Source organism: Bombus terrestris, chromosome 15 (assembly GCF_910591885.1).
Source record: "Bombus terrestris chromosome 15, iyBomTerr1.2, whole genome shotgun sequence".
Lineage (NCBI taxonomy): Eukaryota > Metazoa > Arthropoda > Insecta > Hymenoptera > Apidae > Bombus > Bombus terrestris.
In genome coordinates, this window is record NC_063283.1 from 10428607 (window position 1) to 10443030 (window position 14424).

Here is a 14424-nt window from a genome sequence, read left to right on the forward strand (position 1 = left end):
AATTACGGTAGATCGTTCACGAATTATCACAACACGAGTCATAACATCCATTTTATCGTACTTTAAATAGGACAGCATCATACCGTCTCTCCCGCTTACTCGCTTTATCTCGTTCGTGCACTGCATCCTCTTTGAAGCAACAGTATCGATGGATTATATAAACTGGCAATATACAAGATTCACGCGTTGTTCGTATACAGTGGCTGACGAAAGTTATCAAGTACTTATAGACACTTTTTATGAATATATCATGTCTGTTATACAAAAAACATAATGATAATAAAAAGCGTACAACTTGAAAATTTTATTAACATTGTAACGAAGCTGGACTATGTGATTTTAGAAAGCGAGTTTCAAATAAATCTAAAAATATGTATAATTCGGAGAACCTGCACACGGAAATCCAAATGAATCTGGTTTTCACTCTCACGTGTTTCCGATCTTTTCATTCCGTTCTACTTTTGACCTTTTTAATCGATAGAAACGAATCTCGTTATTCATAATAATAATTAAAGGAAATGATTACCAATTTCTACGAGTGAATTTTTAATTAGAGTCCGGAAATGTTTTTTAAATACGATAAAAAAAGGAAATAATTATGATAAATCGGAACGATATACAGGGTGCATAAAAAGAGCGAGTGAGCGATATTTATGAAACATTATTTTAGATATCAAGACAGTGAACAAACTTCCTGGTCTGTTTCTCAAGTTCTAAGTCATTTATTTTTACACGCTAAAAAATATATCGATATCTGCGTGTATCAATGAATCAGCTGACGAATCTTTTTCTTTATTTCACTCACATTCCATCATTCTCACCCTGATGTAAAATTAAATATGACGATCGAAATTCTATTATCGTTTGCTTCCTCGGAGTGAAAAAACTGGAAATGTGGCTGAAATAAAGAAAAAGGTTCGTCAACTAACTCACTGGCCTATGTCAACTACTAACGTATTGTTAAGGTGAACTTGGATTATTTCTGACTTGGAAAATAAATCTTGAGCGACATTTTTACACGTGAACTTTCTTCGTTGCTTTATATCGTAACTTTCTTTCAAATAAGCTGCAAATATTTATGCAGATCCATATTTTTACGGACACGAGTATACAAAGATTTATTTCATCCGCTAAATATTGTAGCGACTATTCTACTTTGATCATCTTATGTATGTTTTTGATATTACGTGCATTCTGTGCATTCTTGCATCTTTAAATTTTCTATAGACGCGTAAATATCCGCAGTTAGCTTATAAATATACGCTTATTTTTACACCCTGTATAGCTGACTTTCCACTACCTTCGATAATTTTTAAAAATCTCGATGAACGGGAGGAGGGGCGTATAATTCGCTGAATTTCGACACACGAATGCTGTCAGTTCATAAACACTTCTACGAACAGCTACGCAATCGAAAGAGACGCCGTGGCTCCGCGGTGACCCCGAAACGTTATCAAAAGAGATGTAATCCTGCGCATCGAGAAAATAAGAAACCAGTAGTCCACTGGTGCTCGCGCATTCAACATGTACAAAACGTTATTCGTCAGTTCGGTTCTTTGGACATTGTTGGTATCTGACACCTTGGCCATCGAAGGTGTCAAGGGCCGTCACGTTCACCACGATCGACCGAATCCTGTCTTGAACAGCACCGTACAGGCTGGACTTTGCTACAAAAGGATACGGTGAGTGGAACGAGAAAATTCGATAACGAAAACGACGGATGTTTTTCCGCGTTAAACCGCAACGATGCAAATATGCAACGAGCACGACGCGACGTTTAACCCTGGTTATCGCCACGACGCCCACTGAATTCGTTCATTTTCTTTGCTTTTTTTCAGCTACGCGGATGCGTTAGCATTGAACGCCACGGGTCAGTTCCCTCACAATACACTTCCTTCGACGCCGCAAGAAGGCACGGTAAATGTACCACACAGTAGTTCCAAAAGTTTAACACATATTCATATTTCTCAGTGACACGTTTCATTTTCTTTTTTTTTTTTTTTTTTTTTTTTATGAAATTCTATCTTTTCATCTTTAGCCATAGCACGGTAGAACTAGGTAGAATAGTTTACATCTCTGCAGGCAATAGAAGTATTCCAAAAATACTTAATCCTTCGCATTTTAGCAGATAAAAAAGATTTGTAATATTTTGAAATACGAGTAGTATAAAGTCGAGATAAAAGATCGTGTGTACCAGTAACAATTTTTTAATATTTTGTTCGAACTTGAGATATTTCTTAATGTTAGAGTAAACTATATCATAGTCTCTGTATATTCCTCAATAAGTTTTCGATTCACACACACACACACAATATAGATATAAAGATCTTCTATGATAAACGTTCAAATACTCTCATTGTATATTCCTTCCCTTTTCACCGCTAGAAAGGTGGATGGATCACGATTCTGGATTGTTGCGACGGCTACGAACGTAGCTCCACTTCCGGCGATTGCAATCCTCTCTGCATCGATGGATGTTTAGGTGGAGAATGCACTGGACCAAACGTATGCACCTGTTCTCCAGGCTGGATTGCACAGAAGGGCGTCTGCGTGCCCTCTTGCGAACAACCATGCCAAAAGGACGCCTATTGCTTCTCGCCGAACGTGTGCACTTGTAAATTGGGCTACGAAGAAGAAAACGGCAACTGCAAGCCTATCTGCCCCGGTGGCTGTAAAAATGGCGAGTGCGTGGCACCTCGAGTATGCAGATGCAGAGAAGGATACGTGATTCAACCCTCGCCCGAAGGTTTCACTGGGATCGAGGGCAAAGAGTGCGTACCCGTTTGCGAAAATGGTTGTCGCAACGGGGAATGCACTGCTCCTGGAATGTGCACTTGTCACGAAGGGTAAATTGACAAACTTGAAGATTTCAAATGGTTGAACGTTATTAGCAAACGTATTGCCAAGGCTAGCGTGTGCGAGACTCATAAACCAGCGAATTGTTTCTTTACAGGTACATTAATCCTTCAGGTGATACGGAATCCTGTGTGCCCAGCTGTCCTTCTGGTTGCTCCAATGGCGAATGCATCGCGCCCAATGTCTGTAAATGTAAACCAGGCTTTACACTCGATTCGACCAACAGATGCGTTCCAGAGTGTCCTCAAGGCTGCATCAACGGAGAATGTATTGCACCTAGTGTCTGTAGATGTAAACCAGGCTTTACCCTCGATTCCACCAACAGATGCGTTCCAGACTGTCCTCAGGGTTGCACCAATGGCGAATGCGTATCTCCAGGTGTCTGTAAATGTATACCAGGCTTTACCCTCGACCCAACCAACAAATGCGTCCCAGAGTGTGTTCAAGGTTGCGCGAATGGCGAATGCGTAGCTCCTGGAGTCTGTAAATGTAAACCAGGCTTTACCCTCGACTCCACCAACAAATGCATTCCGGAGTGTGTTCAAGGTTGCATCAATGGCGAATGTGTAGCCCCTGGAATCTGTAATTGTAGTCCAGGTTACGTTCTAGATGGCAATAAGAACTGTGTCCCAGATTGTCCACAAGACTGTGCGAATGGCGTATGCGTTACACCAGGCGTTTGCAAGTGTAACCTTGGCTATTCCCACGACTCCAATGGCAGATGCGTCAACACGCAATCCGAGTCGAAGGTCTCTGATTGTCAGTTCGATTGCGGTCCAAACGCCAGGTGCGTAGGTCCCAACAGATGCTCGTGCAATCTAGGATACCGCTTGGACCCAGATACTAGGAGATGCATTCCGTTGTCCAATTCCTTCGAATGCAGAAACGGTTGTGGCATCAACGGCTTTTGCGCCGGTCCTGACATGTGCATCTGCAACTACGGAATGCCCGTCGATCCTGTCACCGGAAGGTGTCCTGACTTACAGCCCCGCCAGCCAACCCAGTCACAATGCCAACCCGACTGCGGATCAAACGGTAGTTGCGTTGGTCCCAATCGTTGCGTCTGCAACTTTGGATATATAGTCGATCCCGACACTGGAAGATGCATTCCTCAAAGGGGAACCACGGGAGAGGCTATGTGCGAACTGCCGTGCATCAACGGAGATTGCACCGGCTTTAATCAGTGCACGTGCAAACGTGGCTACATCTTGAGTCCTTCCGACATCACTCGAACAAGATGCGTACCAGTATGCATGGGTGGATGCCATAATGGTGTTTGTACGGCGCCAAACATGTGCATCTGCAATCCTGGTTACAGGAAAGAAGCTGGCGTCAAGGGCAGGCAAAGATGCGTCGCCGTTTAATTTGTTTCTTCGCTCTATTTCTTCGTTATGTGCCGTATAGTCACAGATATATCCGAGTAAAATATGTACGATCCTCAGTTAATAGAAGCGTTTTTTCATTCGCGTGGATTTTCTATACCAGTTATCAAGCTGTGAGAAATAAAATTTTCTAATTGTTTAATTTATATTATAATAGTGGAATTATTGTAGCAACCGTCGAAGACTTTTCCGACGAAGATCATACCAAACATGACCGTATTTGAACAAATTCGAGTTACACGAATGATAGGCGATTAGAAGATGGTCATTAGGCGAGACCGTTTCGCTCACATTCAATATTTCTCACTCGTATCTTTGAGGTAACTAAGAAATAAGCGGACTCAAGCGAAATAACAGTCGACTATTTGCTCGCTTATAAAGTACCTACCTCGATAATAAACGCGTAGTAAATCCGAATGTATATCTTACTGTATACCGAACTGTATGATTGCAAATGTATGCACGTGTCGTAGTTGATACGAAGCAGCGATTCGAGAATATCCTCGGCACTAGCCTTCGATTGTACAGTATCTTTTAATCTTTATACGATTATTTGTGAATAAAACAGATATATACGGAAACGGAATGACATATACTTTTGCGAATTCTTAGTGATGAGTTAGAGAGAGAGAGAGATATCTCTGAACATCCTGTTTCGTTTCATATTGTATAAGATATGAAACACTGCAGAGAACGAATGCTTTAGTATCGTTCATTCATTAATACAGAACGCGTCAGAACGAGACAAATCTCAAAATGACATTTCTTTACGTCATACTTCTCGCTATTTTTCTCCAAGTATGTGAAGTCGAGTCGGATCTATACCGTATAAACAAATCACGTTGCGACAAGTTGATCAGGTATATTCTCCTTGTCTTTGAAAAAAATGAACAAACTGATTTAAAACAAATCGATTTAATCGTCACTGTACTTCTTCTTAGCTTCAGAGCGTCACGGAACGTCTCATACAGAGAGAGTTATCGAGTCAGTAAATGGGCAATTTTTTACGAAACAAAATACCGATGGAAATACAGAAAAGAGGTAAACCATTTGATTCTACGCGAAGAATTTCCATTTTCGTCGAAATTAGTAGACTAGTGATATTTATGCAAATTCATATTTTTGTGTATATACGCAAGCAAAGATTTATTTCACACAGTATATAGATTATAACGAGTATAGTATGTGCTTGGAATATTTATATCTCGTAGCTAATGCCTCGTTAATGAAACATTTTGGAACCCTTTGTGTATTTCTACACCTTTAAATTCTCTCATAAGAGATGATCATGATCATAAGATTCTACCTGCATAAAAACGCCCCATTTATGCACGTATTACAAACTGATAAGACAAAAATGTACATGCTTAAAAAATATTTCTAGTATTACACCGACTATCGTATTGAGAAAATGTGCTGCCCTACGTATGAAATGAAATTCAACGAATGCTACCCTGTCTGCTCTCCTGAGTGCACGAATGGCTATTGCGTCGAGGGAGTGTACGGTAACGATCACTTTTGTGACTGTTACATGAACTACGTTTCGTCTACAGCAAATAAACATGTTTGCGAACCATTTTGTCCTGACTGTGAAAATGGAAAATGCATGACTCCGTACGAGTGCAAATGCAATCCGGGATACCAAAGGATACCGGGTATTAAAGACTGCCAACCGATCTGCAGTAAGCCATGCATAAATGGCTTCTGTGGAGCACCGGAACGTTGCACTTGTAACAAAGGTTACAAGTTACTGGGTAATTCGACGTACACCTGCGAGCCAGTCTGCGAGAAAATTTGTGTGAACGGCAAATGTACGGGGCCTAATACCTGCACTTGTCACGATGGCTACGTACAAACAGACGAGAACTCGAAACATCTGTGCGTGCCATTTTGCGAAATTCCTTGCGCACCGTACGGAGAGTGCACTGCTCCTGACATCTGCACTTGCGTCGAGGGCTATCGATTTGATAATAGGAGTTACATAATGGTAAGTGTAAAATAAATTCTTGAATTGTTACGTGAAAGTTCGAAGAAAATTCTGAATCTACGTTGATAATTACAGTAGAATGTCGATTTTTGAAATTTATTCAATATCGGTAAAAAAGGACAAATATTTTAATGAAATAAATCAAACGAAAATATTCAAAGTATGAAGAAATACGACAGAAGAAGTGCTTCTATGTTTAGAATACGGAATTCTTCGCCAATAAATCGGCCTGTATACCTATCTGCGAGCAGACCTGCGTAAACGGATACTGCAGTGCGCCAAATGAATGTAACTGCCATCCTGGTTACGCAAAATCAAAAACTAAGGGGAACGTTTGTGAGCCTGTCTGCGAAGAAGGTTGCGTGAATGGGTACTGCAGTTATCCAGATACATGCAAATGTAACCCAGGCTATAAACCTCACACAACGAATCATTGTGTACCTATCTGCGAAAAGCCTTGCGAATACGGACACTGTATCGGCCACAACATATGTGCTTGCGTAAACGGCTACCATCTAACCGCAGACGACCCCTTCGTCTGTGAACCGACGTGCGAAGAAGAATGTCACTTTGGAACTTGCGTTAGACCTAACGAATGCGCTTGCAACGATGGATACTCGAAAAAAAACCGGACCGTGTGCGAGCCTGTGTGTACAGAGCCGTGTATCAACGGGTACTGCGGTGCTCCCGGGATATGCGCTTGCAATTCTGGCTACAAATTCTCACACAATTCTAGTACCATCTGCGAACCTGTCTGCGACCGCTTGTGCTTCAATGGATTCTGCAGCGAACCCAACAAATGCAAGTGTCTAGTAGGGTACCGGCAACTGGAAAATAACTTCAATGCTTGTGGACCGATCTGCGAGGAAGGCTGTGTCAACGGATATTGCACTCGTCCAAACGAGTGCACGTGCGAACCAGGCTATCGATCCTCGAAGAATAATTCAAATGTTTGCGAACCTGTTTGTACACAACCTTGTGAGAATGGATTCTGCAGCGCACCGGAGAAATGCAATTGCAAGGAAGGTTACAGTCTATCGTGGGACATCCCGAACGTTTGCGAACCTGTATGCACGGTATCGTGCGGTGTTAATGGGATCTGCGTTGCACCAGACAGCTGCAAATGCAAAGAGGGTTATGAATCGGTGGGTAACGAGACTGCGTTTACCTGTGAACCTGTCTGCGACTTTGATTGCGGAAACGGTACCTGCGCATCTCCGAACGAGTGCACTTGCCACGCGGGTTACACGAAAGACGCAGAAGGTCACTGTCAGCCATTCTGCGAATTTTGCAACAACGGATCCTGTGTGCAACCTGAAGTCTGTGAATGTGACGAAGGTTTCGTTCTAATGGAAAAAGAAAATCGAAGCGTCTGCGAACCGTACTGCAAGAGTTGCTTCAATGGAGTATGCGTAGCACCCGGTGATTGTCGATGCAACGCTGGTTTTGTGAAAACAGATACTGGTAATTCAAACGACGGTAACGACTGTGTCAGCGCGTGTAAGAATAATTGCAACGACCATGGAGTTTGCGATGTCAATAACAGAAACTGCCACTGTTATTACGGATGGGATGGGATGGACTGTGGGGAAACACGATTTTGTATCGCAACGATGAACCACACAAGCGAACGCTTAAACGCGTAAGTATTGAAAACTTTTACATAATATTTTTGTACATTATGTGCATTTTGTATATTTTCACGTTCTTTTCATTGCAGATCGAACATCGAGTACGATGTAAACAACACAATCGCTTACGTAATTGAAAATAGTCCAATGTGCCACCACGATTGTTTAGACAAAATCAGTAACGAGACTTTGTGCTTTGGAAAGTACGAGAACAATACAGAGGATGATACGATCTCCTGTCTGATCGGTACAGCTATAAATGAACAACTTTCTCGGAGTAAAACAAGCTTCTAATTACTTTTCAGAGATTACAAATTTTGTTACGAATATCAGTAATAATAATTAACTTTGTTACGAATTAATCAATTAAATAATCTTTTTTGTCGATTCGTTATCGCTTTACACGAATCTTTCGTGCGAATTCTATCTGTTACATTTTTTAAATTGCGACACTACATTGTAGATTCCAACTGTTATCGAGTGTACGCAACACGCACGAAAGGCCTAAGTTATGCATCGATATCTGGAATCGTGGGTGCTACGGCGATTACTGGTAGCGCCGTTACAATCTACATGTTGATACGAACGAGCTTGAAAAAGAAAATTTCTTCTGGTAATTAATGTATCACTACGTCATCAAAGTTTTCAAATGAGAGTTTCTAAAAACGCAATTTTTGAATTGTCGTTTGCAAACGCAGATAATACGCCAACAACGTCGACCCGGGGACAAGTCTCATTAACGCCTGAAGAGGATAGCAGCCTGTAACTGGAAGACGAACTTTATTCGTCGTTTCACCTCTTTGTTAAGCCATTAACGGTGCATGTAAAATATATTTTATAAATAAAACGTTTGTCACATATTCCATCAGGCTAAGTTTCAATCTAACTCAATCCCTCTCACTTTTCAAAATAATAATTTGTTTCATTGCTTAAAATTTATAAAGGCTACCAGATCTAGAATTGAAAAACTTCATTCATAATCTCTTTTAAGAAAATTCGTGCATTAAAAAGTTTCTAACACTAGAACTACCGATAGTTAACACGAAGCTATTTCTACTACAACTAGTCAAAATGATTGGTCTTTAAAAAATACGTAATAATAGAATATTTTTATATTTTTTGATTTATTACTTTCTTACAGAAGGAATTCCATGTTATGTAGTATATTTTTAGTATTATTAATTCAGCTGAGACCATGATCCCTAAACGAGGGTTGACATATTTATAAAATAGTAGAATCAATCGTTTTGACTAGTGTGGTATTTCTAGTGTTAGCATCTAGCGATCGATCCGCAATTTTTCTGATAACTGATATCGTCATATTGAATGATACGCAGTAAAGATTTTAAAAACGTGTGCGATATTGTACGAAACGAGGAAACTGGTTAATTGGGGTTCGATAAACAGATTACAGAACCCTTTTACACTTCGACAAGTCATCTTGACTGGTTTTGGTATAAATAGCCTTGGTACAAAATTATTTTCAATTTGAATACATAAAAACAAAATAACATTCATTATATTATTCTTTTAGTTATCATTGCGAAAGTCATTATATCATTGCGGAAAAAATATAACACGAAGTAGGAATTTTAAAATAAAATTGTAAAACCAGTCAATTTGACTGATGTGGTAATTCTAGTGTTAAATGGAATGCCGAATGCGTTTAATCACCTTTATATATTAAATTTATTTTTCGTTTAACAACCTGACATTATCATTGTAATTACCGATAAAGTAAACGAGCAGAAGTATATATGCTTATTATTTTTATACAAAGATATAATCAGCTAAGGAGTGGTAATTCCGCAAATCTATGAGATACATGTGAGTATTATTTACTTTCCCCCATGTTTATACATATCAACCAAGAGATAAAGCAAAAATCCTGTTAACCTTCCGTGGGAAAGCATATTTTTTGCACCTTTCGTAGGCAACCTGAGTTGTTTGTGCACAACCTATGTTTGAGCACAAGAGAAATTTTTATTGTTTACTGTTCTCGAACAAACTTACTTGAACCAAATTCTTGTTGATTCGAAGAATCCATTAGTGCCTACTTCTTTAGGCAACGGAACCTGGATCTCTTTCCCACCCATCCCCTTTTTCCAAGATATTCAAAAATAAAATTTCACTCCGGGTATAAACGAGCCAGGTTGCCCACGGTTGGTTAAAATTTGTGACGAAGGATCCTCTGTGTAACTCGATCAACTCTGACAACAAAATTGTCTGAGCCTCCGCGATATCGAGCATCCTGTCGATAACGCGAAACAGATAAAAGAAGTCGAGCCCATCAATTGTAGCATTTAGCATCAGTTTCAGTATCAAATTGCTCGTATGAACAAAAGGACGAGAAATATGAGATACATTGGTGGTATAGTTTTTATAAACTCTATCCTTATAACAGGCGTAATAATGTCGTCGTGGTCGACCAGACAACCGAAAAACGAGTTGAATGATTCGGATCATGAGTGCACCGTGAGCTTCAGGTAACATAGAAACTACCATATTCTTCGGTGTACGGTTGAACTGCGTTTATTTAAACTTATTGGACAAACAGTTTGTATAATTGCAATTCATATAACCTACCTATCATTTCTCGTTCACACGATAGAAATGATTGATTTTAAGTGGAAAAAGTTCAATTAATTAGGCATTAACCAAGATTTCATTCCAATAAATGAAATTCAGATGAATGGAGATCTGCTGTACAAGAAGATCGTACAAGGTTGCAAACGAATGACAAAGGAACTTTTTTGTTTCAGTCGGAGGGAAGAACGATTCGTGCCGTATACGGAAACATACAGGGCTCGGAAATGGGGACTTTTTTATGTGATTAAGACTCGAACAAACTACAGGAGCGAGGTATGAAACAGGGAAAGATCAAAGTCATGAACGTCCAGTGACTATTTTCTTACCTGTGATATACTCTGTATCTTTAATCCTTTTAATTCCTAATTTGCTAGTCAATCAAAATTTTGAGGGAATGAAACATTTAGGCCTAATAAGGGTAAAATATGCCTAGCTCTAAAACCAATTGTACGAACAATTTTGGTAATATAAGATTGATCGATAGCTCGCTGAATCTCAAAACTGCGTGTAAAAAGTAGAAAATGCGTCTTATCATGTTGTTTTCCTGTAGTCTTCAAATATAATAATATGTACTTTACTTTTGATGTTATATATATGATGTTATATATATATATATATTTTTGCATTTGTGCACATTAATTAATGCCTATTAAGGATGTGTTGTAATGTGGATAATAAAAGATGGCTGTCTCCTATTAAATCGCTAATAGGAAGCGGATGTGCGATATGTAATATAGTAATAACCAAGTATTAGATAGTAATTGAGACCGAAACAAACCAAAGAAGCACAATGCCTTATAATTTGTAAGCGAAGCAATAAAGATATTATCTACATGTCATAAATGCATAAATATGCACAGTCTATCGATGAGAATCGCTATTACAGCTTAACATCAATCTCTTCTGGTTTTCAGTACAGAACCACTTGGGTGACCGAGAAAAAGTGCTGCAGCGGCTACGTGAAAAACGACAACGTCTGCGTGCCAGTATGCTCGGTTCCTTGCATCAACGGAAGATGCGTAAAACCAAATACGTGCGAATGCGAACAAGGATTTAGCCACCAGTATCTATCATTCTTGTGCGAGCCAGTATGCGAAGGGAACTGCACGAACGGCGTTTGCCAGTCTCCTAATAAATGCATATGCAACATTGGTTACGAATTGTCTTCTGACACGTTGCACTGTCAACCAGTTTGCCAGCAAAATTGCGAACAACTAAATGCTCGTTGCATGGGGCCGAACCATTGCGTCTGCAATCCAGGCTACGAGCTATCCGATTTACTGTGCAAGCCGATTTGTAAAATGCCATGTGAAAATGGCAAGTGCACAGCGCCGGATGTTTGCACTTGCAACGACGGTTACGAACCTGTGGATATGTTCACCTGCACGCCCAAGTGCGAGCAACCTTGTAAATACGGCAATTGCACGGCACCAAACAATTGTACATGCAACCCAGGATACCAACAGAACGAGGCCAAGGACTGTGAGCCGATCTGTAGCGAATCCTGCGTGAATGGAACTTGTATCGCCCCGGAAATCTGCAGCTGCGACCCAGGTTACGGATTATTGAACGATTCCAAGTATGTTTGCGAGCCCATGTGCGAAAAGGCTTGCGTAAATGGGACCTGCACAGCACCTGATATCTGTTCTTGCCACGACGGCTACCAAGTTAGCGGAGATGACACGATGAAACACGTGTGCGAACCAATTTGCGAGAAACCTTGCGGAAACGGAGCGTGCACCGCGCCAGGAGTTTGCAACTGCATGGAGGGTTACTGGTTCGAGGAAAAGGAACGAACGTGCGTACCGTTTTGCAAGATTCCTTGTGAACCTGGCGGAACATGCGTGGCACCGGACACTTGCAGTTGCTTCGATGGATATCGAACGATCGATACGAACGTGAAGGAAAACGAAGTGAGTACAACTGTAATCTTTCAATTCGTGTCTTTTTAACTAGGAGCTTTAGAATCCAAATTTTGGTCCCTGCCGGTTACCCACACGCATACGCTGATGTACAAGTGGATTGCATGCGTACAGGCATATCTAGTGTGAAATTAAATTGTTCCTAGCTTGGAAAATAAGACTTATCCGATATTTGTGCACATAATAGTTTTTCACTCTCTTATCATATCCTTTATATATATATATAGGTCCTAGACAAAATCACAGATGGATATACATCAGCCTGTGAACCTATCTGCGAACCAAATTGCAAACATGGTAAATGCACGGCGCCGAATTTCTGCACTTGCAATGACAACTACACACGATCTTCAGATGGTCGGTGCATGCCAACCTGTTCCTCCTGTGAAAACGGTATCTGCGTTGCGCCACATGTATGCCAGTGTTTAGAAGGTTTCGTCAAGGAATCCGAAGGCTCGTGCGTAGCATTTTGCGAAAATAGCTGCGAGAACGGAAAATGCGTGGCACCAAACGAGTGCCGATGCGATATTGGCTTCGAAATAAGTGCGAATGGTATCTGCGTTAAGCCGTGTACACGCGTTTGCAAAGGTCATGGAGTATGCGTGGAGGACGAGAAACCGTGTGAATGTTCTTACGGATGGACAGGGTGGGATTGTGACCAACCCACTGTGTGCATTTTAGTAATGGATTTCGACGATAAGACCGTCAATCGGTGAGTATAATGGTAATACGAATTTGTTTTGCATTGAAGTACAGATTTAATGAACTTTTAAAAGAAAAATGTTTATAGACTTACGGTCCACAATGAGACGAATAGCACACAAATGGATGCCAGACATTACGCACCGTATTGCTACCAATGCAACGACACAGAGGGCAACAAAAGTTTCTGCTTTACTATAACCTCCGACCATGGTCCATCGACGGTTGGTTGCTTTGTCGAAAGAGGTACTTTCTTAATATATTCGCTATTACTAAAATATGACTGTTCCCCTATAGTAAAAAAGCTTTATATCTTTCACAATTACGTAAATCCACTGCCACACGCTGTAACTTGCGCTGAATAATCTAATTCCAGATTCATTTCATATTTTGCTAATATAATCACGATAATTGCGTCTTGTAGCAATACTGATCGTATTTGGGAATATTTTATATAACACAAAGACTATGCAAGTTATATAACGTGAAATACAGAAACAAATATACAAACTTATATAATACACGTAATTCATACGAGGTTTCTATAGAGATTCAAATACTTTCGTAGAAAAGTCTAATTTTATATCGAAAATTCTCTATTGCATAGTTGTATGTTCTATTTCAAGAATCGCCATGCTACCTATCTATGTATCACAGCAACATCAACACAGTGTCCAGGATGGTTGGAACATTAACAGCAATTACGATCGTAATAATAGCGACCGCAACAACGGCAGCGTATTTCTTCATTCGTAGACAACGGAAAATAAAGACGCGCGCAGGTATTACGATAAGAATTAATAATAAAATAATAACACGATAAACAACGTGATTTCCTCTTTTAATCTTTTTGTTTTTGTTTCTTCAGCCATCGTGCAAAATGATCTGTATCAAGAAACTATCACACACGAAGCAAACGAATGTCTCATTTCGGAAGAGGAAAGTCACGATGCAATCGTGAACGACACTGGGATAAATTAGAACAAACAAGAAAAGTACGAATCGGTATTTGAACGAGAATTTTCTCCTAGTAAATTCTCGGAGGATACGAAGATATACAGACGATATACAAGCTTCAGGAGGTGTACGATATCATCGCGTGAAAAACGGAACACCTACGACGATAGTATTAATACTTGAAACGCTACCTTCTGTATTAAATATACGAAAACGTTCTACAAAAGAAAAGAAGAAGACTGTACTCGATTAACCATACCAATATCCTACAGCAACGTCGAACGAAGCCGAATGATTCCCAATGCGATCCACGATCCTCCATTACGCCTTCCATATAATCATGTAGATATACCGTCAACGTCAACATGGAAAACATCGTCGAACGAAAACGATCGCGA

At 40.1% G+C, this 14424-nt stretch overlaps 2 protein-coding genes across 2 annotated transcripts; both read left to right on the top strand.

The window, feature by feature from the left end:
- Window positions 1-1455: 1455 nt before the first annotated feature.
- Window positions 1456-4819, top strand: LOC125386410 (tenascin-like). Its single transcript, XM_048412630.1, has 4 exons — window positions 1456-1682; window positions 1839-1917; window positions 2386-2846; window positions 2954-4819. The coding sequence occupies exons 1-4, from the start codon at window positions 1525-1527 to the stop codon at window positions 4218-4220; spliced, it is 1965 nt and encodes a 654-aa protein (XP_048268587.1). The 5' UTR covers window positions 1456-1524; the 3' UTR covers window positions 4221-4819.
- Window positions 4820-4967: 148 nt separating this feature from the next.
- LOC105666552 lies at window positions 4968-14260 on the top strand. Its single transcript, XM_012316996.3, has 14 exons — window positions 4968-5098; window positions 5180-5279; window positions 5623-6225; window positions 6426-7867; window positions 7946-8133; window positions 8320-8469; window positions 8555-8586; window positions 10164-10342; window positions 10619-10718; window positions 11360-12358; window positions 12595-13079; window positions 13158-13315; window positions 13696-13851; window positions 13938-14260. Exons 1-14 carry the CDS (start codon window positions 4995-4997, stop codon window positions 14048-14050), a joined length of 4809 nt encoding a protein of 1602 aa, XP_012172386.2. The 5' UTR covers window positions 4968-4994; the 3' UTR covers window positions 14051-14260.
- Window positions 14261-14424: the final 164 nt, after the last annotated feature.

Excerpts from the sequence above, each read along its gene's own strand:
- LOC125386410 (XM_048412630.1), top strand. The coding sequence starts at position 1,525 with ATGTACAAAACGTTATTCGTCAGTTCGGTTCTTTGGACATTGTTGGTA. Across the intron at positions 1,918-2,385 it reads CGACGCCGCAAGAAGGCACG|AAAGGTGGATGGATCACGAT; the intron begins GTAAATGTACCA and ends TTTCACCGCTAG. Across the intron at positions 2,847-2,953 it reads ATGTGCACTTGTCACGAAGG|GTACATTAATCCTTCAGGTG; the intron begins GTAAATTGACAA and ends GTTTCTTTACAG.
- LOC105666552 (XM_012316996.3), top strand. The coding sequence starts at position 4,995 with ATGACATTTCTTTACGTCATACTTCTCGCTATTTTTCTCCAAGTATGT. Across the intron at positions 8,470-8,554 it reads GAAAAAGAAAATTTCTTCTG|ATAATACGCCAACAACGTCG; the intron begins GTAATTAATGTA and ends TTGCAAACGCAG. Across the intron at positions 13,852-13,937 it reads GAAAATAAAGACGCGCGCAG|CCATCGTGCAAAATGATCTG; the intron begins GTATTACGATAA and ends TTGTTTCTTCAG.